Source organism: Vulpes lagopus, chromosome 24 (genome assembly GCF_018345385.1).
Source record: "Vulpes lagopus strain Blue_001 chromosome 24, ASM1834538v1, whole genome shotgun sequence".
In the NCBI taxonomy this organism is placed as follows: Eukaryota; Metazoa; Chordata; class Mammalia; order Carnivora; family Canidae; genus Vulpes; species Vulpes lagopus.
The window spans coordinates 22,947,630-22,975,329 of NC_054847.1; the positions used below are offsets into that span (position 1 = coordinate 22,947,630).

Here is a 27,700-nt window from a genome sequence, read left to right on the forward strand (position 1 = left end):
GTATGTGTCCCAAACCTACACTGTTTTGTTTTTCTTTTTTCTTTCCCTAGAGAATTTGAAGCAGAATTGCAACTTTTTCACTAATCATATCTCTTAATCTCCTAACCCTATCATTATTGATATTTTATAGGAAAACCTTACTCCTGATTTGGGAAAATGTCTGAAGTAAGGCTGTCCTTTTATTCTCATCTGGATCAATGTCTCCAACATCTTTCCAATGATTTGGTTAACTTCACCTCTCTCCCAGACATCAGATTTGATTATTTCTATATCTACCATACCTTGATATCTGTCACTTTCTTATATCTCTCATTGTTTTAGTATAATTTTTGCTCTAGATTTAGAACATTTCTTTTTTTCTTTTAAAGATTTTATTTATTTATTCATGAGAGAGAGAGAGAGAGAGAGAGAGAGAGAGAGGCAGAGACACAGGCAGAGGGAGAAGCAGGCTCTATGCAGGGAGCCCGATGTGGGACTCGATCCCGGGTCTCCAGGATCAGGCCCTGGGCTGAAGGCGGCACTAAACTGCTAGGCCACCTGGGCTGCCCCAATTTAGAACATTTCTTAACCTTATAGCTGTATCCTTATCTATTTTTTTTTAATTCTTCAGTCTTTTAGATTTCCACCTAATTTATCTTCAAAAGAGTTTGAATCACCAATAACTAGCTGTAAAAGTCTCCAGTGGTTTCCCATTGTCTTTGGGGGAAAAAAATTACAAAACTAGCTCCTCATCCTGGTGTAAGACCCTCTGTGCTCTGCTGTCACACTAACCTTATAATCTATTCTTCTTGAAGGTCTAGCTACTGCTCACTGCTTGTTCTTCCCTACATATAAAGTGTCCAGGGCTTGTGACTACTGATATGGCAACCTGGAGTGATGGAGCTACCATTTACCCTCAAGGTTTATTTTGACAACTTCCTAAGTACTTTGATGATTCCATATAACTTAATATTCCTCGTGCTAATTTTCTAATTAGCTTACACCCTTATTAAACTCCATATTTCATTCAGCCTTATACTTTAGTTGTTTATATCTCATTCTTTTACTAGATATGAAGCTGCCTGAGGTTATAGACTGTCTTAGCTAAATAAAGCCATCTCCCCACCCATCTAATGTTCCACATATAGAATCCACATATAGAATTTCCCTATGGGCCAGGACACCTCAGTTTCTCAGTGGTTGAATGCCTGCCTTTGGTTCAGAGTGTGATCCCAGAGTCCCAGGATCGAGTGCCATATCAGGCCCCCTGCATGGAGCTTGCTTCTCCCTCTGCCTGTGTCTCTGCCTCTCTCTCTCTCTCTCAAGAATAAATAAACAAAATCCTTTAAAAAAAAAAAAAGATAAAGAATAGACATAGGGAGTTTGGCTCATTTAGCATATATTGCTATAGATACATAGTTCTTAATGAAATGGCATTTATAGGTATGGTTTTGCCTTTCTTTATTCTTTCTTTCTTTCTTTTTTTAACTTTTCTTTTTTAAATCACAGATGTTGACATTCTTCCACTGAAAAATTTCCTGGGTGAAAATGAAAATTGAAATTCCTATTCAGAAATAGGCAAAACAACAGATGTTCCCCATCCAAATTTTCTACTTGAATTCAAGGCCTGGTTCCAAAAACTAGATCTCACTGTTATTACTGACCTGTTTTCATTTCCTTCATTCTCTCTGGACCAGTTTTCACAATAGTTTTTTTTTTTTTTTTTTTACCTCCCCCCAAGCATTTTTATTACTGGGTACAATTAAATATGGTTTCTTGCAAAATAGAGGGAATGAATCAATCTTTAGTACTCACTTACAAAATAATGTTTGGCAGAAGTAGATAATAATTTCAAATAATAAAAGGAAATCTACTTTGAAATGGTTCCAATGAGATTCAAAGTATCATTGAGAATTAAATTTTACATAGTAGCAATGTGATCAAAAGGTCTACATTTAAAGAGGCTTATATTTTTGTAGTTAAAAAAGCATATTATTATATGATAATTCCCTACCATATAAATGAATGTTCTTTATAAACAGATACACTTCTAACTTGTATTAATCTTCCTTTTGTTCATTTTAGCATCTGCTTAACAGTCCAGTTCTTTCAGATAGTACATGATTCTAGAACTAAAAGAATACTTTGTTCCATCAATGGTACTTGCCCAAAGTTGAATCCTTAATTTTCCAATGGTGAACCATTCACTTTTCCCTAGAATAATCAAATACATCAAGAGTTTTTCCAATAAAAAGTTATTTTTTATTGACAGCAGCCTGGAATCTCATAAAGCTGCCAACCTATCTCTAAAAGTTTTTTCTTATATTTCAGAATAACCAGTAAAACTGTTGTCAGTGGGATGGATGACCCATATACTTCACTCATGTGCTTCTAGGTAAACTGAGCAGAGTATGCTGAGTGTATATTAAGTGAACATGGGAAAGAAATATTTGTACAGACCATGTGCTTATAATAAAGTTTCTGCTCTCTACTTGCTGAAGTTTCTCATTTGCAAAAGAAAGGGACTTTTGGGGGGAAAAAACAGCATAGCTTTAGAGTCAATCCAAACTTGGATCTATCAAAGCTCTGGTATTTCCTAGCATGGCAAACCTGAATTAAATGTCTCCTCATTTTTAAAAACAGAAAGTAACAATTACATCAAAGCACTATATGGGGAATAAAGATAGATAAAAGAAGCACAGATACAAATGTAAAAACTCAACTATGTAACTCCCAGTGTATATAAGGAACTTTAAGGTCTAATAATGTCTTCTTTTTTCTTACTATGTTAATTGGAAGTTAATTTCTTGCTATGTTAACTTAGAGTTTGCAGAGGACAATCTTTTTAATTTTTTAAAAATTTATTTATGATAGTCACAAAGAGAGAGAGAGAGAGGCAGAGACACAAGCAGAGGGAGAAGCAGGCTCCATGCACCGGGAGCCCGACGTGGGACTCAATCCCGGGTCTCCAGGATCGCGCCCTAGGCCAAAGGCAGGCGCTAAACCGCTGCGCCACCCAGGGATCCCCACAGAGGACAATCTTTTATCCAGTAAGGTACAATCATGGGCAGTATATAAGTACTCAGGAGAAGCAACTGAGCATTAAAGGACAATACCCAGCTCCTTAGGATGAAGTCCCAAATTCTCTTATTGTAGGGCAATAAGCATGACAGGAGCTCTAAACATACACTTTTGAGTGTGAATGTGTCTCCATTATTTCTTCACTTTGTTTCTGAGAGGGTTTTAGCTTTCACAAGCTTAAGCTTTCTCATCTGCAGAATGAAAGTAATTCTTAATAATAGGTTTGTAAAGATTACATAAGATTATAGTGCTTGCCACATTAACGGCAGCTAGTATTGTTCATCACATCAGAAAAATAAACCTGAAAGCATCAATAATTGAAAAATATCTGGACCAAGCAGTGACTCAAGGATAAAAATTAATTACCACCAGAGTCAGGCTGCAGACCACTAGCAAGAACATTTGCCATGAATTGTTAGTTATTGGGCAGCCCAGGTGTCTCGGTGGTTTAGCGCTGCCTTCACCTAGGGCATGATCCTGGAGTCCCCGGATCGAGTCCCATGTCAGGCTCTCTGCATGGAGCCTGCTTCTTCCTCTGTCTGTGTCTCTGCCTCTTTTTCTGTGTGTCTCTCAAATAAATAAACAAATCTTTAAAAAAAATGTTTTTTTCCTTAGAATAAAATATCTTTGTTTTTTGTGAAAGAGGCAAATATACATATGATAATAAATATTTGTTAATTTATACAATGAATGCATCTGTAGTCATGTGTTGGTATTTATGCTTATAATGAAGTATACTTTGTACAAGTCATGTAACAAATAGCTTGTGTTGGTAGTACATAAATTAAGGACAGCTTAGTATATTTGGATACAGAGAATGGCAAGGCAGGTGAATTATTTCTCAAGCCCTTTATGAAGGCTTGTCCCACAGAGCTTCAGAGTTTTCTCAGAAAATGGTCTGTATGTGGCAATAGACAAATGTAGAGACTGATTTTTGAAGCAAGTTTTACATTAGACTTAGGCTAAGGAAGATAAGGAAAGAAAGACTCTCTCAAGAAAAAGTCCAGTAGAGGAAGTACAGCAAAGTGAGAAAATATAGAGGCCAACATTAAGAAATAAGAGAAAGGTCAGACAGATGCTCACAGGGAATCTAAAAGATGAAAGGATAAAATAAAGTACAATTACTGGCAGGATTTGAGATACTTTGATGAGCTCACAAGCTGAACTGTCAAAAGTTCATCTCAAGCTTTCTATTAATGGAAAGATAAATCAGTCCTTAACAAGGTTTCACCCTGGAAGAAAGGAAAAGGAAAAGGCAACATCATTCAACTTGTAGGGAGGGTAGCCAGAAACGAAGGACTTATCTTTGACAATGCCTATTTCTCAACCTTCATATCCAATTAATTAAGTTCCTTTATATTTTAACTCTTTTATATTTCTATAATCCTTCCTCATTTCCCTATCTCTGTTATTTTCTTTCTAGTCCAGGTTTCTATCACATCTTACTAAAACCACTATACCAGCCAATGAGCTGGTCTCCCAGAGTCTTTGGCTCACCTACCCCTCCGCCTCAGACCTCTTCAATTCTGTACTAAACCTAAAAGCTAGAACAATATTTTCCAAAGGCAAACCTGACCATATAGCTTCCCCCACCATTTAACGGACTTCCTTGGTTCTCATTAGTTTCAGTACTAACATAAAAATCAACAACTTATAAAGGCTTATAAAAGCTAGATTTAGTTTCTATTTATTTATCTCCATCAGCTTGTATAGTGTGTGCCTCTTGTTTTGTGCTCCATGCTATTCAGCCAATATTGCTTCTCCTTCAATTTCTTATAATATATAAAATATTCGAATATTTGTCAAAATGATTGAATTAATGATTATTGATCCTAATGAACATATGTATTAACTGTTATTATAACGGTTATTATAACTTAGGAAAGAAAGAAAATATCATCACTCAATTTTTGGTTAATAGTTATAAACAGAGTCCCCTAAATGAGAATAAGTCTTTGTGATTTTCTCAAAGACAAATTCATCAAATTACTATTAGCTACCAATCTATAATTATAGACAGAAAATTGTTCCTCACATTTTTGAGAGGTATAACATCTCTTACTTCATGTAATTCACAAAGCCTTTTCGTAAGGATTTCAGAATTCATGATAAAATGCTTAATCAATTTTCTGTTACACTTTGATGAATTTCTTATGAGGAGATCACCTGTCAGTCTTAGAAGGCAGCTAATGTCCTTTAACTGATATTTTAAGATGTTTAATAACCATTACTAGTCTAACAATGATTATACATTTTTTCCTCCCCTCTGTAAAACATCCTGAACAAAGAGGAGATCTTTGCATTCGCCTTTTTATAAAGGTTCTTCTCTTACAGCAAGTTTGAAATAAATATTTGAACAAGCTTCTAACCAATTCATTCAAGTTGCTTTAATAGTACTAAACTTAGATGAGTAAAGAGCTAGCATAAATAAAAGAGCACTTTAGTGGTCAAAGGCTCTCAGATCTACTAGTGATACTCAATCCAGCTTTATAAGTATGATATGTAGAAACTCTTGAAAATTTGTGAATTCAAAACCTGCACTTATTGCTTTCATTAAGAGATTGATCATTCCTCAAATAAGGTCTGATTTAAAATTTTTAGTATGCTTCAAAGCATGAGAGTGTGACATATCTGTATGGATTACTGATCACCCTTTCTTCTATCCTCTTCCAAATCACTCTTTCATGCTTATGAAGCATGAAATTGAACTGAAACTGTCTTGTTTGGTTTTGCAATCATGGAAAAAAGCAGATATTCAATGAAGATACACTAAGCTACTGATAACAACAATAACAACAACTGACCCAGAAATCACAATACACCAAGATTCAAACAAAGGCTAGGATAATTCAATGCTAAATATTTAAAGTTCAACTACTGCATTTGCATATATGTCTCACCTCACTTTGACTATATTTTCTACTTTGGGGAAAGTTACTTTTTTTTTTTTTTAATGATTACTTTAACGACATTTACCAATAACCTATGATTCAACATGCTAGGTCAAGAGGTATACAGAAATAAGTTCCCTGTCTTATTTGTGTAGTCTAGTTCTGTAGAAATTTATGTAAAAAGAAGTTGATAATAAGTTTGAGTGAGAGGAGAAAATCAGTCCTTTCCAGTATCCTATATTTTCTGCATGCACAAATTCCTATACCCCCATCACCCCATCAGCAAAAAGGTTTCAAATATGTTTGTTTAGAAGTCCATAAATTTTAAGGATATCTCTTTTAAATTTTTTTCTTCTTTTGAAATGAAATTTCTAGTTATCAAACGACTATGTGCAACATAATTATAGCATTCTACAATTGTAAAGACATAGCATATTATTAAATCTCTGAATAATCAATTCCAACTTTCAATTAACAACATAGAAGTGGATAATAAAAAAGAACACAAAAGAGACTTGTGATTATTACAAATTGAATAACTTTTAAGTTGAAATGTGCAAAACTCTTACCTCTTGAAATAACAGTTTCCAATCCAGTTCCATTAATAAAAGCCCGTTTAATGGTTTGTGTTTTAATATCTGTCCAGTATAAACGTTCTTCAGATGCATCAAAGTCTATCACAGTAACATCATCAATATCAGGGACCGTAAAGGCCGTGATAAAGTTAAAATATGGATTATCAATATCCACTCCTCTGATTTCAGAACGCCTTGCATATAGAAGAAATTTTTTCATTTCTAGAAAAGAAGTAGCAATAAATGTTTTTCCTTTATAAGTTTGGCAAGTTTGAAGCAGTCTAGAAATTCTAAAACATTACTTGTTCATGATTTAACAGAATTTTAAGACCAGAAAATCATAATCAAGTTTTGATGGGCATAGGTGATATATCTATTACTTAATTTAAAATACTTAAGAAACAAATATAAAACAAGTTAGAATTCTTAAGTCATTATTTTTCTTTAGTTAAAAATACCATGTAATTCTCAGTGATTTGACCTTAGGATTTTCAAGAATTGCTAAAACAGAACCCCACAGATGTCAAACAACCATACTTATTCTTTTTACATAATTGTAACAATAATGCATTGCATTAAATGATTTTTGAAGGAATCTAAGAACATTTTATTGGGGTGCCTGGGTGGCTCAGTTGGTTAAGCATCTGCTTTTGGCTCAGGTTATGATCCTAAGGTTCTGGGACTGAACTCCTAATTGGACTCCCTGCTCAGTAGAGAGCCTGCTTCTCCCTCTGCCTGCTACTCCCCCTGCTTGTGCTCTCTCTCTTTCTCTCTGTCAAATCAATCAGTCTTTAAAAAAAGAAGAATAAAAAAAAATAAAAATAAAAATAAAAAAAGAAGAATATTTTTATACTATTTTTATACTATCTTTGAATAAAATTAAACATGGATTTGAAAATCATGTTTATGTTATCCTTATCAAATTGAGGTTGAAATAATGTTAAAGCATGCTCTATTATAAATATTTGTACATCTGTAGTAAGTAACATTGTGAGGCATTGCATCCTTTTTATTTCCCATAGGTACTTTTTTGAACTGAGTTTGTAAAATACGAGACTAAACAGAAATAGAAGCACAGATATTCTGTTATTTCATTGCTCTCTGGAATTATTATTGTTGTGATATGTTAGGAGTATATGTAACTAATTAAATCAACATGTCCCAACTTTCCTGAGTTAAGATTTTGTGAGCATCTTCTTCTCTGCCTTTAAAAGTAATTGCTCTGCAAATAAAATCATTCAAAATTAAAACAAAACAGAAAAAAAGTCTTATTTTATTCACAAATTTCATTATCACTTTTGCTAGTTTAAATATGCTGTTTAAGTATATTTAAGAAATATTTCAACATTATATATTTTACTTCATTTTTCCTCCCTTCAAATGGACAATCCCTTATAAAATGATATGAAAATAACTTTAGAAGAGCAGGAGGAGATTAAAACTGTTAAGTACCTCTTTGTTACATGGGTTACCTACATCATCACTTTTTGAAAATGCACTTTCACTTACAAATCTCCCTGTTTTGTAGAGATAAATTCTGCTAACACACCAAATAAGAGAGTGGCAAGAAAAAAATGAATAAGGTAATAAGTAGTAAAGTGCAGCATATCACATATTAAAGAATTTGTCAGTCTTGCCAAAAGTAGATGAATCATCAATAGCATCTGGAAATAGCACTATCTCAAATGTTTTTAAGGACATTAAAAATCTCTTCTGCTTTGCTTTGAGGAAAATCTTAATGCTAATACAATTTAAGAGAATTTGATTTGAATTTTAGGTAAGAACTTCGAGAAATTTACCATAGCAGGTCTTCTTGTCTGAGGAAAGCTTCATCAAGTGGGGGCATGCACAAGCAGCACTCCTATTATGATTGATCAAACACATGTGAGAGCAGGGGCCTTTGCCGTCATTAGCTGCACAAGGATTGGGAGCTGTAATCACACAGTGAAACATTAACAGTGAAAAAGAAAAATATATATTAGGGAACCTCTGAGGTTGACAAGGGTTATTCACTTAATGATTTAAAGTGAAGTTCCCTAGATAGCACCTTTTACTGGGGTGATTAAAATGACAATAATAGACAATCATACACACAATTACATTAATAAAAACATTTTCCTCCTCAAAGACAACTAAATTACCTCCCTCAATTTTCTCTAAATTGAAATATATGCATTCTATTGCCTTAGAAGTCTTTTTTTGTTTTTGTTTTTTTTTTTTTTAGGATTTTGTATGAGAAAAAAAATTGAATAATCATTAAATTTGGGCAGCCCGGGTGGCTCAGCGGTTTAGTGCTGCCTTCAGTCCAGGGCCTGATCCTGGAGACCCTGGATCAAGTCCCACTTCGGGCTCCCTGCATGGAGTCTGCTTCTCCCTCTGCCTGTGTCTCTGCCTCTCTCTCTTTCTCTCTCCCCTCTCTGTGTATTCTCATGAATAAATAAATAAAATCTTAAAAAAATCATTAAATTTCTAGAAATTGAGTGTATCAATGGATGTCATTACTTTCCTAACCTACCATCTGAACTCCCTTCTTGCCTTAGCATACCCTCTTTAGTGTTTCCCTAGGAAACTAGTGTTGTTACATTCATATCCTTCCTTCAGGTCATATGCTCTTTATCAAATCAGAGACCTAAGTGAAGAAATGTTTAACTTCCTTCATTATTTAGACATTTACCTTTTCATTTTTTTTTTCTGTATTAACTGGCTAAAGTTTCCTTTACTTACACACTTACTAAACTGTATTATATAAATAAGTTTTAATATATTCAAATTTAGAATGGAATATTAAATTTTGCAGGTCAATGTCATTCTATTATTCTGTGCTTTGTGTTCTATCATTATGACTTTTAGATAAGATTTTAATCTCAGTTGATAAGAAACTATTCTCTTAAATCTTATTTTTATAGAACTTATCTAGTAGATTAAGGATACTAAATTAAAGGCAGAAAAGTGTTACAATTTCTGATCTCACCAGCAATATTTTTCTTTTCAACCTATTTTATTTTCCTAACAAGTGGACCTATTGCTCAGAGTAGTTAATGTGAGTCCTCTAGAGTTTTATGGCACAAAGACTAAAAATCAATGGGTTATAATAAAATTGTAGAGGATATGAGAAATTAACTGTACTTGATACACAATGTGGTTTTTCCCAGTATTTAGCATCCTCCCTGCCAAGGCAATAAAAATAATCCATGTCTTTGCATTTGCTTAAAAATAAATAAATCAAAGGAAAGACTCAGAAATATTTTTCTAAGAAAATCAATTAAGGAGAGATTTTAAGATGATGGTATAAAAGGATCCTAAACTCACCTCCTTTCATGAACACGACAGATCTATAGCCATATATGTATAGAAGAATTCCCTATGAAGGACCTGAAAGCTAGCTAACCCGCATTTCTAGAGCAAAGAAGGAAAAAAAAAAAAAAAAGCCACACTGAGACAGGTAGGAGAGGCAGAGACATGGTTGCAGAGAAAGTTCCCCACTCCCTCACTGCTAGCTCTAGTCAGAGCACAATGACCATACACACCATTGCCACAGCCTGCCCAGCTCTAGTTGGCCAGCCAAGTACTCCACCTTCATGTACTATACCCACTGTCTGTCTTACCACAGCTGGCATGCATGTGCAGCTCTCACAGGAGACACCCCTTGAGCATCTGGCTCTCTTGGCTGGGGGGGGATTATATTTCTGGGCCTCATAGGTCTGCAACATTTGGAAAAACAGACTTTGGCAGGCTACAACCCCCAGGGTATTGCATAAACAATGGACTGAAACACTCCCCCAGTATTTGTGTGAAAAATGCCTATTTTCTTGTCTTGGAACTTCAGCCTAAGGACATTCAGAGGTCACAGGTGCTCCTGGGAACCTAAGTAGAGAAACACCATATTAGTGCCCTCTTTTGCCCTTCCAATGGCTTGCTTATATGTCCCAACAAGAAACTGTACATGTCTAAAGCTATAATTTTTTAAAATTATTGCCCAAATCTCTTGAGTTTGAAAGTCAGCATGGTTTACGATTATGAACCCATAAGACTGTATGCTGTATCTACAAATCTTAAAAGCTGCTGTTTGAGGATCTGGCTTACAATTAGCCTAAAACTATGCACTACCTAAAATCCCTCCCTTTGGAACACTGACAGATCTTGGCATACCCACAACAACCGAGACCTATGAAAAATAAATTAGGCTATTTAGACAATCACAAAGATCTGAGAAACAAAGGCTAAAAAAGTTTGAATGATATCTCCTACACAAGTCTACTCCTTCTAGACTGAGAGAGGTAGCTGTTTCACCTAATGCATAAAAACAAAAACCGAAAGTCAAGCAAAATGAAGAGACAGGGGAATAGGTCCCAAATGAAAGAATAAGACAAAGAAAGCCTCAGAAGACCTTAATGAAGCAGAGATGAGGAGTCTATCAGATCAAAGTCATGTTCATAAAGATGTTCACCAATCTCTGGAGAAGAATGGATGAACACAGTGAGGACTTGAACAAAGGGACAGAAAACATATGAAAGTACCAAACAGAAGCCAAAATATTATAGTCCAATATAATACAATAGCTGAAATGAAAACCAATAGAGAGGTTCAACAACAAACTAAACTAAGTAGAAGAATGGATCAGCAACCTGGGAGACAGGCAGTGGAAATCATCCAGTCCATGGAGCAAAAAGAAAAGACAAAACAAATCACACATAATAATAATAATAAAAGTGAAGATAGCTTAAGAGACCTGCTGGACAACATCAGACAGAATAATATACACATTAAAGGGGTTACAGATGCAGAAGAAAGAAAGGTGGTAGATAATTTATTTAAAGAAATAATGATTGATCAAGACAGTATGGCCCCAATGCAAAAACAGACACATAGATCTATGGAACATAATAGAAAATCCAGAAATGGACTCACACTATTTGGTCAACTAATCTTTGAAAAAGCAAAAAAAAAAAAAAAAAAAAAAAAAAAAAAAAAAGAAGCCCCAATGGGAAAAAGGCAATATCTTCAACAAATGTGTTGGGGAAAACTGGACAGCAACATGCAGAAGAATGAAACTAGACTGCTTTCTGATACCATACACATAAATAAATGCAAGATGGATGAAAGACTTAAGTTTGAGATTGAATAATATCAAAATTCTAGGGGAGAACACAGAGAGTAACCTCTTTGACATCAACCATAGCAACATCTTATGAGATATGTGTCCAGTAGCAAGGGAAATAAAATCAAAAATAAACTATTGGACTTCAAGATAAACAATCAACAAAACTAGAAGGCGATTTTCTGAATGGGAGAAAATATTTGTAAATGATACATCTGACAAAGGGTTAGTATCCAAAGTATATAAAGAACTTATAAAACTCTCGGGGCGGGGCAAGATGTTGGGAGAGGAGGGTCCCCAAGTCACCTGTCCCCACCAACTTACCTGGATAACTTTCAAACCATCCTGAACACCTACAAACTCCACCTGAGATGTAAAGAGAGCACACCTGGAACGCTCCAGAGAAGGGTCTGCGCTTCTAACAAGGTGGGAAGGTGGAAAAGAATAAACAAACAACAATCCAGTGGGGGAGGCCCCCGGGGAGCAGGGCCGAGGGGGCGGGGAGAGCCTGGGGACACGCAGGCCCAGCCCCCGGGAAGCGGGAACTTTCCACCCCGCCCTCCTCTCCCCGGAGGGAAAGGCCTCCAGGGCGTCGGCAGGGGTCGGGCAGGCCGGCAGGAGGGCGGGGGAGCCCCCAGGTCCCGGGGTCACGAGCAGAGGAGGGCGCCGGGGGAGAGCGCACCCCCACCGCGGCCCATCTCGGGGCAGGGCTGGAGCGCACCCCGGGGCCTCGGGGGAAGCCGTGGGTCTGGCGGGGGCCCTGGGAGGGGGCCGCACCCTGCTGCCTTCGGGGGCTCCCCGGAGCGATCCCAGGGGGACCCGGTCCCCACCCTGTGCTCCCCCCCACCGGGCAGGCGGAGGCGGAGGTGGGGAGGGCCCCGGACACCGAGGCCGCTCCTGCCCCGGGCGCCCCCGAGCTGCGCAGGTCAGCGCCCCCGCCCGGGAGCACCTGGGCCCCTGCGGATGGGGAGGCCCCGGGGGTTCCCACGGGGAGCGGATCCAGGCCCCGAGACCCGGCTGCCGCCGGCGGGGTGGGGAGCTGCTGCTCCTTCTGGTGTCATCCTGTGCCTGGGATGGAGTGGGGCCTCCAGGGAGCAGGGGCCTCACAGATAAACAGCTTCCACTGAGCCGTGCACCTGGCAGGGGACGGTGCAGCTCCCTCAGGTGCGCACACCTGAGAATCAGCACAGAAGGCCCTTCCCCTAGAAGACCAGCTGGAAGGAGAAGGGAAGAGCAAGTTCTTGATGGAACAGTGCTGGAAAGCTCCAGGGGAAGTTGAGGGATTTACAGTATATAGAACCAGAGGGTACCTCTCCTTGATTTTTTTTGTTTGTTTGTTTTTCTTTCTTTTTTTCTTCTTTTTTTTTTTCCAGTACAACTCGTTTTTTGCCAGTCTGCACTGAGCAAAATGATTACAAAGAAGAACCCACCCAAAAGAAAGAATTAGAAAGAGTACTCTCTCCCACAGAGTTACAGAATTTGGATTAAAATTCAATGCCACAAAGCCAATTCAGAAGCACAATTATAAAGCTGCTGGTGGCTCTGAGAAAAAGCATAAAGGATTCAAGAGACTTCATGACTGCAGAATTTAGATCTAATCAGGCTGAAATTAAAAATCAATTAAATGAGATGCAATCCAAACAGGAGGTCCTAACAATGAGGGTTAATGAGGTAGAAGAAAGAGTGAGTGACATAGAAGACACGTTGATGCAAGGAAGGAAGCTGAGGAAAAAAGAGAAAAACAATTAAAAGACCATGAGGAAAAGTTAAGGGAAATAAATGACAGCCTCAGAAAGAAAAATCTACATTGAATTGGGGTTCCAGAGGGCGCTGAAAGGGACAAAGGACCAGAAAGCATATTTGAACAAATCATAGCTGAGAATTTCCCTAACTTGTGGAGGCAAACAGGCATTCAGATCCAGGAGATAGAGAGGTCCCCCTCCAAAATCAGTAAAAACCGTTCAACACCTTGACATTTAATGATGAAACTTGCAAATTCCAAAGATAAAGAGAAAATCCTTAAAACAGCAAGAGACAAGAGATCCCTAACTTATATGGGGAGAAGTATTAAATTAACAGCAGACCTCTCCACGGAGACCTGGCAGGCCAGAAAGGGCTGGCAGGATATATTCAGGGTCCTAAATAAGAAGAACATGTAGCCAAGAATAGTTTATGCAGCAAGGCTCTCATTCAGAATAGAGGAGAGATAAAGAGCTTCCAAAACAGACGGAAACTGAAAGAATATGTGACCACCAAACCAGTTTTACAAGAAATATTAAGGGGGACTCTGTAAAACAAAGAGGATGCCCAAAGAAATAAGTCATAAAAACAGGGACTGAATAGGTATTATTAGGACACTAAATTCATATCTTTCAATAGTAACTCTGAATGTGAATGGGCTTAATGATCATTAACCATCAGATGCAAGGTTTTAGACTGGATAAAAAAGCAAGACCCGTCTATTTTCTACCTACAGGAGACTCATTTTACACCTAAGGACACTTCCAGTCTGAAAATGAAGGGGTGGAGAACCAGTTACCATTCAAACGGTCCTCAAAAGAAAGCAGGGGTAGCAATCTTCATATCAGATAAAGCTTTTCCCAAAGACTGTAGTAAGAGATGAAGAGGGACACTGTATCATACTTAAAAGGTCTATCCAACAAGAGGACCTAGCAATCATGAATATTTATGCCCCTAATGTGAGAGCTGCCAAGTATATCAATCAATTAATAACCAAAGTTAAGACATACTTAGATAATAATACACTAATGGTAGGAGACTTCAACACGGTACTTTCTGCCAATGACAGATCTTCTAAGCCCTACATCTCCAAAGAAACAAGAGATTTAAATGATACACTGGACCAGATGGATTTCACAGATATTTACAGAATTTTACATCTAAATGCAACTGAATACACATTCTTCTCAAGCACACATGGGACTTTCTCCATAATAGACCACATACTGGGTCACATATCAGGTCTTAACAGATACCAAAATATTGGGATTGTGCCCTGCATATTTTCAGACCACAATGCTTTGAAACTTGAACTCAATCACAAGAACAAATATGGAAGAAACCCAAACACCTGGAAATTAAAGACCATCCTGCTAAGAGATGAAAGGGCCAAACAGGAAATTAGAGAGGATTTAAAAAGATTCATGGAAACTAATAAGAATGAAGATACAACAATTCAGAATCCTTGGGATACAGCAAAAGCAGTCTTAACAGGGAAATACATAGCAATACAAGCATCCATCAAAAACTGGAAAGACTCAAATACACAAGCTAACCTTGCACCTAAAGGAGCTGGAGAAAGAACAGCAAATAAAACCTACACCAAGCAGAAGAGAGCTAATAAAGATTTGAGCATAACTCAATGAAATAGAGATCAAAAGAACTGTGGAACAGATCAACAAAACCAGGAGTTGGCACTTTGAAAGAATTAATTAGAGAAACCATTAGCCAGCCTTATTAAAAACAAAAGAGAAAAGACTCAAATTAATAAAATCACGAATGAAAAAGGAGAGATCACAACCAATACCAAAGAAATACAAATGATTTTAAAAACCTATTATGAGCAGCTATATGTCAATAAATTAGGCAATCTAGAAGAAATGGATGCATTTCTGGAAAACCACAAATTACCAAGAGTGGAGCAGGAAGAAATACAAAACCTGAACAGGCCAATAACCAGGGAGGAAATTGAAGCAGTCATCAAAAAACTCCCAAAACACAAAGTCCAGGGCCAGATGGCTTCCCAGGGGAATTCTATCAAACGTTTAAAGAAGAAACAATACCTCTTCTACTAAAGCTGTTCCAAAAGAAAGAAAGGGATGGAATACTTTCAAACTTGTTCTGTGATGCCAGCATCACATTAATTCCAAAGCCAGACAAAGACCCCACCAAAAAGGAGAATTATAGACAATATCCCTGTTGAACACGGATGCAAAACTTCTCAACAAGATACTAGCCAATAGGATCCAACAATACATTAAAAATATTATTCACCATGACCAAGTGGGATTTATCCCCAGGTTGCAAGGGTGGTTCAACACTTGTAAAGCAATCAACGTGATAGATCATATCAACAAGAGAAAATACAAGAACCATATGACCCTCTCAATAGATTCAGAGAAAGCATTTGACAAAATACAGCATCCATTCCTGATCAAAACTCCTCAGAGTGTAGGGATAGAGGGAACATTACTCATCATCTTAAAAGCATCTACAAAAAGCCCACAGAAAATATCATTCCCAATGGGGAAACACTGGGAGCCTTTCCCCTTAGGTCAGGATCATGGCAGGGATGTCCACTCTCACCACTGCTATTCAACATAGTACTAGAAGTCCTCGCCTCAGCAATCAGACAACAAAAAGAAATAAAGGCATTCAAACTGGCAAAGAAGAAGTCAGACTCTCCCTCTTTGCAGATGACATGATACTGTACATAGAAAACACAAAAGACTCCACCCCAAGATTGCTAGAACTCATACAGCAATTTTTCAGTGTGGAAGGATACAAAATCAATGCTCATAAATCAGTGGCATTTCTATACCCTAACAATGAGACTGAAGAAAGAGAAATGAAGGAGTCAATCCTATTTTCAATTACACCCAAAAGCATAAAACACCTAGGGATAAACCTAACCAAAGAGGTAAAGGATTTATATCCTAACAGCTATAGAACAGTTCTGAAAGAAATTGAGGAAGACACAAAGAGATGGAAAAATATTCCATGCTCATAGATTGGAAGAATTAATATTGTGAAAATGTCAATGCTACCCAGGACAATTTACACATTTGATGCGATCCCTATCAAAATACCATGGACTTTCTTCAGAGAGTTGGAAGAAATCATCTTAAGATTTTTGTGGAATCAGAAAAGACCCCGAATAGTCAGAGGAATATTGAAAAAGAAAACCAGAGCCGGTGGCATCACAATGCGATTTCAGGTTGTACCACAAAGCTGTGATAATCAAGACAGTGTGGTACTGGCACAAAAACAGACCCATAGGTCAGTGGAACAGAATAGAGAACTCAGAAATGGGCCCTCAACTCTATGGTCAACTAAAATTCGACAAAGCAGGAAAGACTATCCACTAGATAAAGGACAGTCTCTTCAATAAATGGTGCTGGGAAAATTGAACAGCCACGTACAGAAGAATGAAACTAGATCACTCACTTACACCCTACACAAAGATAAACTTAAAATGGATGAAAGATCTAAATGTGAGACAAGAATCCATCAAAATCCTAGAGGAGAACACAGGCAACACCCTTTTTGAACTTGGCCACAACAACTTCTTGCAAGATACATCTATGAGGGCAAGGGAAACCAAAGCAAAAATAAATTATTGGGACTTAATCAAGAGAAAAATCTTCTGCACAGCAAAAGAAACAGTCAACAAAACTAAAAGACAACGTACAGAATGGGAGAAGATATTTGCAAATGACCTATCAGATAAAGGGCTAGTATCTGAGATCTATAAAGAACTTATTAAACTCAACAGAAAGAAACAAAATATCCAATCATGAAATGGGCAAAAGACATGAACAGAAATTTCACCAAAGAAGACATACCCATAGCCAACAAGCACATAAGAAAATGCTCTGCATCCTTTGCTATCAGGGAAATACAAATCAAAACCACAATGAGATACCACCTCAAACCAATGAGAATGGGGAAAATTAACAAGACAGGAAACCACAAGTGTTGGAGAGGATATGGAGAAAGGGGAACCCTCTTGCACTGTTGGTGGCAATGTGAACTGGTACAGCCACTCTGGAAAACTGTGTGGAGGCTCCTCAAATAGTTAAAGATAGAGCTACCCTACACCCAGCAATTGCCCTGCTGGGGATTTACCCCAAAGATACAGATGCAGTGAAACGCCAGAACACCTGCACCCCAATGTTTATAGCAGCAATGTCCACAATAGCCAAACTGTGGAAGGAGCCTCGGTGCCCATCGAAAGATGAATGGATAAAGAAGATGTCATCTACGTATACAATGGAATGTTACTGAGCCATTGGAAACAAGAAATACCCACCATTTTGCTTTAACACGATTGGACCTGGAGGGTATTATGCTGAGTGAAGTAAATCAATCGGAGAAGGACAAACATTATATGGTCTCATTCATTCGGGGAATATAAAAAATAGTGAAAGGGAATAAAGGGGAAAGGAGAGAAAATGAGTGGGAAATATCAGAAATGGAGACAGAATATGAGAGACTCCTAATTCTGGGAAATAAACAAGGGGTAGTGGAAAGGGAGGTAGGCGGGGGCATGGGGTGACTGGGTGATAGGCACTGAGGGTGTCACTTGATGGGATGAGCACTGGGTGTTATGTTATTTATTTTGGCAAATTGAACTCCAATAAAAAAAAAAAAGAAAGAACCTAGGTTAAAAGCACATTTTGGGGCAAAAAAAAAGAAGAAGAACAGAAGAAGAACTTAAAAAACTCAACATCCAAAAATCAATAGTCCAGTTAAAAAATCGGCAGAAGACATGAATAGACATTTTTTCCAAGGAAGACATACAGATGGCTAACAGACATGAAAAGATGCTCAATATCACTGATTATCAGAGAAATGCAAATCAAAACTACAATGTGATATCACCTTATACCTGTCAGAATGGCTAAAATCAACAGCAACGAAACAGCGGTATTGGCAAGGACGTGCAGAAAGGGGTACTCTCTTGCTCTTTTGGTGAGATGCCAACTGCTGCAGTCACTCTAGAAAACAGTTTGGAGGTTCCTCACAAAGTTAAAAATAAAACTATTCTACAATCCAGCAATTGCACCACTAGATATTTACTCAAAGGATACAATAATACTAATTTGAAGGGATACATGCACCATAATGCTTTTAGCAGCATTATCAACAATAGCCAAATTATGGAAAGAGTCCAAATGTCCGATGAGTGATAAATGGATAAAGAAGATGTGGTATATTCACAAAATTGAATATTACTCAGCTATAACAAAGAATGAAATCTTACTATTTGCAACAATGTGGATGGAGCTAGAGAATATTATGCTAAGCAAAATTAAGTCAGTCAGAGAAAAGGCAAAAATCATATGATTTTACTCATATGGGGAATTTAAGAAACAATACAGATGCACGCTGGTGGGGGATAGGGGGAGAAGGAAGGCAAACCAGAAAACAGACTCTCAACTATATAGAATAAACTGAGGGTTACTAGTGGGGAGGATAGCAGTAGAATAGGTGGGGTATTAAGGAAGACAGTTGTGATGAGTGCTGGGTGTTGTATGTAATCAATGAATTAATAGATTTTACACCTGAAATTAATATTAAACTATCTTAAATAATTGTAATAAAAAAAACTTTAAAAAAAGAAAGAATGATTGAAAACTTCCATAATCTAAGGGAAAAAAATTACAGAATAGACACTCTGTTCCAGGAAGCACAGAGTTCCACATAAAATAAATACAAAGGGATCGAAACCAAGATGCATTATAATTAAAATGTCAATAGTTAAAGAAAAGAGAGAACCTTAAAAGCGGCCATAGAAAAACAAATTCATACATAATGAGGAACCTTGGCTATCAGTAGATTTATCAGCAGAAAGTTTATAGGCCATGAAGGAATGGGATATCATGTTCAGATTGTTTAAAGGAGAAAACAACACAGAGCAAAACAAAACAAAACACAAAACTTCCATTCAAAACTACTTTACCTGGTAAAGTTATTATTTGGAATTGAAGAAAAATAGTTTTCCAGACAAGCAAAATGCAAAAATATTCTAATGAAAAAAAAATGGCCTTATAAAAAATGTTAGAGACTTCTTTAAGTTAAGAAGAATAGGGAATAACTAATAACAAGAAAGCAGATGAAAGTAAAAATCTCATTGATAAATGTAAATATTTAGTAAAGGTAATGGATTAACCGTTTATAAATCTAATATGAAGGTTAAAAGACAAAAGTACTAAGATTAAGTATAGTTATAATAATTAGTTAAGAGATACACATAATAAAAAAGAACTGTAAAATGTGACATTAAGAATAGAACACATGGTAGGGGAGGGTAATAAATATATAATTTTTAGAATGTGTTTAAACTCAAGATGCTATCAACTTAAAATAGAATGTATTATGTGTGTATTCTAAGTATCCCTATCTATTTATAAATCTATGGTGCTGTATGTGGACCTCACAGTAACCACAAATCAACAATCTATAGTAGATACACTAGTGAAAAACACTAAACCACAAGGGAAGAGAGCAAAAGAAAAAAGGAACAGAGGCAAACTCCAAAAATGGCCAGAAAACAATTAACAAAATGTCAAAAAGTACATACCTATCAATAATTCTTTAAATGTAAATGGACTAGTTCTCTAATCAAAAGACAGAGAGTGGCTGAATGTGCAAAAACAAACAAACAAACAAAACCCAAAGCTCATGCATATATTGCCTGTAAGAAACTCACATTAGATCTAAGGACACACACAGACTAAAAGTGAAGGGATAAAAAAGATATTCCATAAAAATGGAAAAAAAAATCTGGTAAAGTTTATACTTCTATCAGACAAAATAAACTTCAAAACAAGCTATATGAAAGACAAGGGCATTACATAATGATCAGTTCAACAAGAAGTATAACATTTGTATTTATGTAAGTATTTATACACCCAATAAAAGAATATTTAAATACATAAAGCAGATACTAATAGACCGAGAGATATTAATAGAGAGAAATGGACAGCAATACAATAATAGTAGGGGATTTTAATATGCTACTTACATCAATGGATAGATGTCCAGACAGAAAATCAATAAGGAAACATTGGTCTTAAATGACACAGTAGACCAGCTGGAGTCAAATATATACAGAACATTCCATTCAAAAGCAGCAGAATACATATTCTTTTCAAGGGCACATGGAACATTCTCCAGGAGAGATAATATGTCACATCACAAAACAATTCTCAATAAATTCACAAAAACTGAAATCATATCAATATCTTTTCTGACTACAACAGTATAAAAATAGAAATCAATTACAGGAAATAAAGTGGAAAAAAATCACAATTATATAGAGATTAAACAACATGCTGACAAAAAAGTCAATGGGTCAATGATAAAATCAACAAAGTAAAGAAAATACCTGGAGACAAATCAAAAGTGAAATACAAGAGGCCAAAATCTGTGAGATGCAGCAAAAGTTGTTTTACAAGGGAAGTCTTTAGCAATACAAGTAACCTGAAGAAATATGAAAAATCTCAAATCAGCAACCTAACTCTACTCCTAAAGGAATTTAAAAAAAAAAAAAAAAAAAAAGAAAAGAAAAAAATAAGAAGAACAAATAATGCCCAAATTTAGTAGAATGAAGGGAATACTAAAGATAAACATAAATATATTAAATAGAGACTAAACAGACAAAAGAAATAATCAAGGAAAATAAAAATAGTTGCTTGAAAAAATAAGTAAAATTTATAATAATTTACTTGAACTGAACAAGAAGAGATGGTGCCTCAAATAAATGAAATAAAAAATGAAAGAGATGTTATATCTGATTTTAGAGAGTAACAAAGGATTATAAAATAAAATCTTCAATGAACAATTACATACCACAGAATTAGATAATCTGGAAGAAATGAATAAATTCTTAAGAACATACAACCTTCCACGACTGAATTATGAAGGAATAGAAAATATGAATAGATTGATTATAAGCTCAGAGATTGAATTAGTAATCAAAAACCTCCAAACAAACACAAATCCAGGACCAGATGTTTTCACTGGTAAACTCTACCAAATATATAAAGATTAATACCCACACTTCTCAAACTTTTTCAAAAAATTGAAGAGAAGCAAATGTTTCCACACTCATTTTAAAAGACCAGCATCACTCTGCTGGCAAAATTAGAAAAGAATACCACAAAATAAATAAAATTATAGGCTGATATATCTGATGAATATCCATGTAGAAATACTCAATAGAATATTAAGAAACAGAATTCAACAATGCATTAAAAGATTATGTACCATGACCAACTCGTAGTCATCCCCAGTGGTGCAAGAATGGTTCAACATTCACAATCCAATGAAAGTGATATACTGCTTTAACACAATGAAGACTAAAGCTCATATGATCAACTCAATAAATGCAGAAAAATACATTTGACAAAATTCAACATTCATTTATGATAAAATTTCAACAAAGTGGGTATAAAGGGAATGTATCTCAGTATAACAAGGGCCATACATGACAAATCTATAGCTAACATAATATTCAACAGTAAAGAGCTAAATGTTTTTCCCCTAAATCAGTAACAATACAATAATGTCAACTCTAGACACTTTTATTAAACACAGTACTGGACCTTCAAGTCTTAGCAATTAGGAAAGAAAAAAATAAAAGGCATCCAACTTAAAAAAGAGTTTTAAAACTGTCACCATTCACAGATGACATACTACTATGTATGAAAAACCTTAAACACTCCACATGTACACATACAAACTGTTAAAACTAATAAATGAATTCAGTAAAGTTGCAGGACACAAAATCAATATACAGAAATCTGTTGCATTTTTATACACTAACAATGAACTGTCAGCAAGAGAAATTAAGAAACCAAACCTATTTGCAATTACATTGAAAGATAACTAGAAATAAATTTAAGGAGATGACTTATACACCCGAAACTATAAGACACTGATATAAGAAAGTGAAGACACAAATACATGGAAAAATGTATCATTCTTATGGATTGTTAGAATATTTTTGTCAAAATATCCATATTATCAAAAGCCATCTACAGATTCAGTGAAAGCTCTTTCTAAATCCTAAAGGCATTTTTCACAAAACTAGGATAAATAATGCTAAAATGTATATAGAACCACAAAAAACAAAACAAAACAAAACATGAATAGCCAAAGTAATCTGGAGAAAGAACAAATAATCTGTAGGTACGGTCTCTGATTTCAATATATTAATAAAAATGGATTAGTATTTCACATTGATATATATCAATGGAACACAGTATAGGGCCCAGAAATATACCCAGACATATATGCTCCATTAATTTATGATAAAGGAGTAAAAAAATATACAATAGGAAAAGGGCAATCTTTTCAATAAATGTAATTGGGAAAACTGGACAACCACCTGTGAAAGAATGAAACTAGATTGCTATCTTACACAATTGATTAATTAATTAATTAATTCAAAATCGATTAAAGACTTGAATCTAAGGCCTGAAACCATAAAATTCTTTTTTTTTTTTTAATGCAGGCATTATTTTTTCACTTTTTTTTTAAAATTTTTATTTATTTATGATAGTCACGAGAGAGAGAGAGAGGCAGAGGGAGAAGCAGGCTCCATGCACCGGGAGCCCGATGTGGGATTCAATCCCGGGTCTCCAGGATCGCGCCCTGGGCCAAAGGCAGGCGCCAAACCGCTGCGCCACCCAGGGATCCCCATAAAATTCTTGAAAGAAAACATAGATGGTAAGCTCCTTGACATTAGTCTTTTTTTTGACATTAGTCTTAGTAATGTTTTTCTTTGTTTGTTTTTGTTTTTATTTTGTTCTGTTTTGTTTTGGTCCGACTCCAAAGGCAAGGGAAACAAAAGCAAAAATAAACAAATGAGACTATACCAAACTTAAAAAACTTCTATACAGCAAAGGAAATTATCAACAAAACAAAAAGCAATATTCTAAATAGAAGAAGATATATGTACATCATATATAGGAGCTAATATCCAAAATACATAACAAACTCATATAATTTAACAACAACAAAAGAAATAACCTCATTAAAAAATGGAGAGACGACCAAACTAGACATTTTTCCAGAGAAGACATAGAAATGGCTGATAGGCATATGAAAAGATGCTCAACATCATTAGTTATCAGGTAAATGCAAATCAAAGCAATAATGAGATTATCATCTCTCATCTGCTAAAATGGCTTTTATCAAAGAGATGAGAAGTAACATCTGTTGGAGAGGATATGGAGAAAAGGAACAGTCATATGCTGCTGGTGGCAATGTAGACTGGTGAAGCCACTATGGAAACCCATATGGAAATTCCTCCAAAAATTCAAAACAGAACTAACACAATTCAGCAATTCTGCTTCTGAGTATTTACCCAAAGAAAACAAAAACACCAATTCAAAGGGAAATATGCATTCCAAGTTCACTGCAGCATTATTTATAATTAGCAAGATATGGAAATAATCTAAGTGTCAATCAATGGATGAATCAATAGAAAGGGGTGGTATATAGATATAGACATAAATATCGATATAATAGAGTACTACTCAGCGTGAAAAAGGAAACTGCTATTTGTGATCACATGGATGGACCTGTAGGGTATTTTGCTAGATAAAGTAAGTCAGATAGGGAAAGAAATACCATATGATTTCACTTATATATGAAATCTAAAAACAAGACAAACAAGAAAAAAATGAACTCAAAGAAATTATTGATTATCAGAAGAGAAAGAAGTTGAGAGGGTAGGCAAAATGGGTGATAGGTCTCAAAGTATGGTGATGGATGGAAACTAGGCTTATGGTAGTGATTGCTTTGTAGTAAATACAAATATAGAAATTACAATATACGGCTGAAACTCATATATTATATGCTAATTTTATTTCAATTAAAAAAAATCATGTAAGCACCAAAATTATTAGAAAAGCATGGAAACCTAAGTCTAGAGATTCTTCAGGAGTACAAGTCCCTCTATCACAGGGAGTAAGTGCCATGTATTTCGTTTTCTTCCGTTTTAAATTTGTCTGTTACATTAAATTCCCTAAAGAATTGCAAATTAGAGAAGCAAGAGAGCAGATGTAAAGACTGTTAAAGAAAGGTATTGTAGGAGAGAAGATGGAATCAAGAGACACTGTTTGAGAACCATTATATAACTAGAGTCAAGGTGACTTAGTTGTAGTAGTAAAAGTCCAAATTTTTAACACTTGAGACAAAGAACAGAGGATGAGATAAAATAAGAAAAAAAGAAAAAAAAAAACAGAAGAGTAAAGGGTGGAAGAGGAAAAGGAAGGAGAAATTTGTTTAAAAGTACTGACATAGGAAATGCTATTCCTCTCAAGGAAATTAAAAGCATATTCCAAGACAGCTCAATGATAGGAAATTAAAAGCATATTCCAAGACAGCTCAATGATAGGATTTCACTTTGAACATCACTATTTTGGGCCTAGAATCATACTAGTTCTTCTCAATATTCTATAATTGTGATAAAATATATTTTTTAAAAGACCATTCATTCATTCATGAGAGACACAGAGAGAGAGGCAGAGAGATGGGCAGAGACAGAAGCAGGCTCCCCACAGGTAGCCCGATGCAGGACTCAATCTCAGGACCTCCACCAAGATCACGCCCTGGGCTGAAGGCAGGCACTTGACCACTGAGCCACCCAGGTGCTCTGATAAAATATATATTTTTTAATATTTTTAAAAGTAAAAATAAAATGTTTACTTTCTATATGCACAATAAAGTAACAAATTATGTTGGCTTTGCAGCCCATCTCTATTAATGATAACATTGTAATATAATATTCACAGTACTTTGTGCTTTGTCAGTATGCAAAATGCAAAAGACTTTACTTTCCATTTTTATCTCTGGTCTATTTGAAATAATGCGGTCAAATATTTTTAGCTTCTTTCTAGTCACACAATCAAACAGACATCAAATTACCAAATTAAGAAATTTGATTCACAAACTCACATTTTAATATTTTAAAGCAGGTATTAGCAAATAGTTTCCCCAGAGCCAAATCTAATCCACTGCTTGTTTTTGTAAATAAACTTTTATTATAGCCGTACTCATTAGTTTACTCATTGTTTATGGCTGCTTTTACACAACAACAGCAGAGTTGAGCAGTTTCAGCAGAGATCCTACGGTCCACAAAGCCCTAAAATTATCATCTGGCTCTTTATAGAAAAGGTTTGCCAACACCTGATATAAAGCAATTAGCTATTTTATAAGAAATACTACTGTAGAATCCAATATCAATACAGACACTGTAAACTCCTACAAGACCAAGGCCAGCCTATTTTTTAAAAAACAGATTTTATTTATTTATTCATAAGAGACATACAGAGAGAGAGAGAGAGAGAGAGAGAGAGAGGCAGAGGGAGAAGCAGGCTCCATGCAGGGAGCCTGACATGGGACTCAATCCGGGGTCTCCAGGATCAGGCCCTGGACTGAAGGTGGCGCTAAACCGCTGAGCCCCTTGGGCTGCCCCAGCCCATTTATTTGTATCCAAGAGATGGGAAAAATTCTACTTTCTCTCCATTGCATACATTCATCCTTCTAAAACACAGACTTCTAATCTTATAGCTGCCTTGCTGAAAAATTTTGTTTGGCTTCCCACTGTCTACCTCACAGAATCTCAATCTTACCTCCTACCAATTCCCCCATGATTCTTTGGCACTGGCCAGGGTGGTTTATCTTCTGCTCTTTAACCTCTAGGTGTTTTTTTGTTTGTTTATTTTGTTTTATCCTGATTCATTATGTTTATTTTGGTTAAAGACGTTCTCAGCTTTCCAAACTCACTGAACTTTAATTTCAGAACATTTTTTTCACTTCTCTTTCACTACCGTATTTAATGAGTTATCAATTATTATCTGAGATTCCCTAATATATGTTTTCTTCTCTCCATTTTTACCTTTCCTCTTCCAACATAATTTATTTCATCACCTTTGAATGAACTCAAAGATGAGTGGCCTTGTAACTGGTGCTGCGTAGTACTGCTCAGAATACACCGATCACTCTAAGACACCACTCTTCCAGACTCTATGCCTGCTTTTCTTTTGCATACACATGATCCACATGCTCAAATCAGCTCCTCATTGTTCTCTGAATATCTATATTTTGTCCTTTTCCACTTCCACATGGTATACTTCCCTCATATAATTTCATCACCAAATCTTAACCTTTCTTCATGAGTCACTTTAAGTCATTTTTCTTCCACAAAACAGTTTCTAATACATTCTAACATAAGGTAGCAAAGGCTGACTTCTTCCATCACTGAGTATTAGTTTTAATTATTAACTACACAAAGCATTAAGCAATTTATTGTTTACTATCCTGGTTTCTAATTATCCATGACTTATATTCAGATATTTTATGTCTATATATACTGATAAATCAAAGATAGGCATTTTGTTTCTTTTTTCTTTTTCTGTAAAAGGCCAGACAGTAAATATTTTCACCTTTGCAGGCCTTATGCCTTTCATAGTAGCTATCCTACTTTGCTACTATAGCACAAAGGCAACCATAAAACAATATGTGAATCAAAAGGGTTGACTATATTCAAATAAAACTCTACTTATAGAAGAGTCAGGAAGCTGACTTAGTCTGGGGCCTTAATTTGTCGATATCTGAGCTTGAGAACAGTCTCATGTTTGCAGGAACTATGACTTATACATATAATATATTGTTTTTTAATGAATTTTCTCTGGTATCTATTACTGTGTTAGACTTATTTTTTTAGAAGATTTTATTTATTTATTCATGAGAGACCCAGAGAGAGAGAGAGAGAGAGAGAGAGAGAGAGGCAGAGACATAGGCAGAGGGAGAGCAAGCTCCACGTGGGGAACCTGATGCAAGACTCAATCCCAGGACTCCAGGATCACACCCCGGGCCAAAAGCAGGCACTAAACCGCTGAGCCACCCAGGTGTCCCTATTACTCTGTTAGACATAAAGACATTTGGAATTATATGCATGCTCATCAATGTATGTGGGCTATGTTCTAAAGAGTCAGGAATCCAAATATTTGGAAAGTGAGTTAACTTAAAGTACATCATAACTGTAGGTAAAGAGACTAAATAAAGTATAATTATGATGCTTTATAGGAGAAACAAATGTTAATTATGCAATCACATAAGACTGATGCATGCTCTGTGAAGAAAACAATATCATTAAAGATAATTTCATATTTCATGTAAGCCATGTTTAATTGTAATCCATTTCTCACCAGCAAAATAAACCCTTTAAACCCAAATAATTATTTATCCATTAAATTTAAATAAAATGCATGCAAACATTGATGTAATATAAAATATTTATTTACCTAATAAAATTC

The 27,700-nt window shown here is 35.8% G+C and overlaps 1 protein-coding gene across 1 annotated transcript in view; it reads right to left on the reverse strand.

Annotated features, from left to right (window-relative positions):
- LRP1B (LDL receptor related protein 1B) overlaps positions 1-27,700 on the reverse strand; it is a 1,815,754-nt gene that overhangs the window by 549,358 nt on the left and 1,238,696 nt on the right. Inside the window, exons 28-29 of the mRNA XM_041739937.1 lie at positions 8,326-8,457; positions 6,521-6,748 (exon numbers count right to left, since the gene is read on the reverse strand). Coding sequence (XP_041595871.1) covers positions 6,521-6,748; positions 8,326-8,457 — 360 coding nt within the window. The remainder of the gene's footprint in view (positions 1-6,520; positions 6,749-8,325; positions 8,458-27,700) is intronic.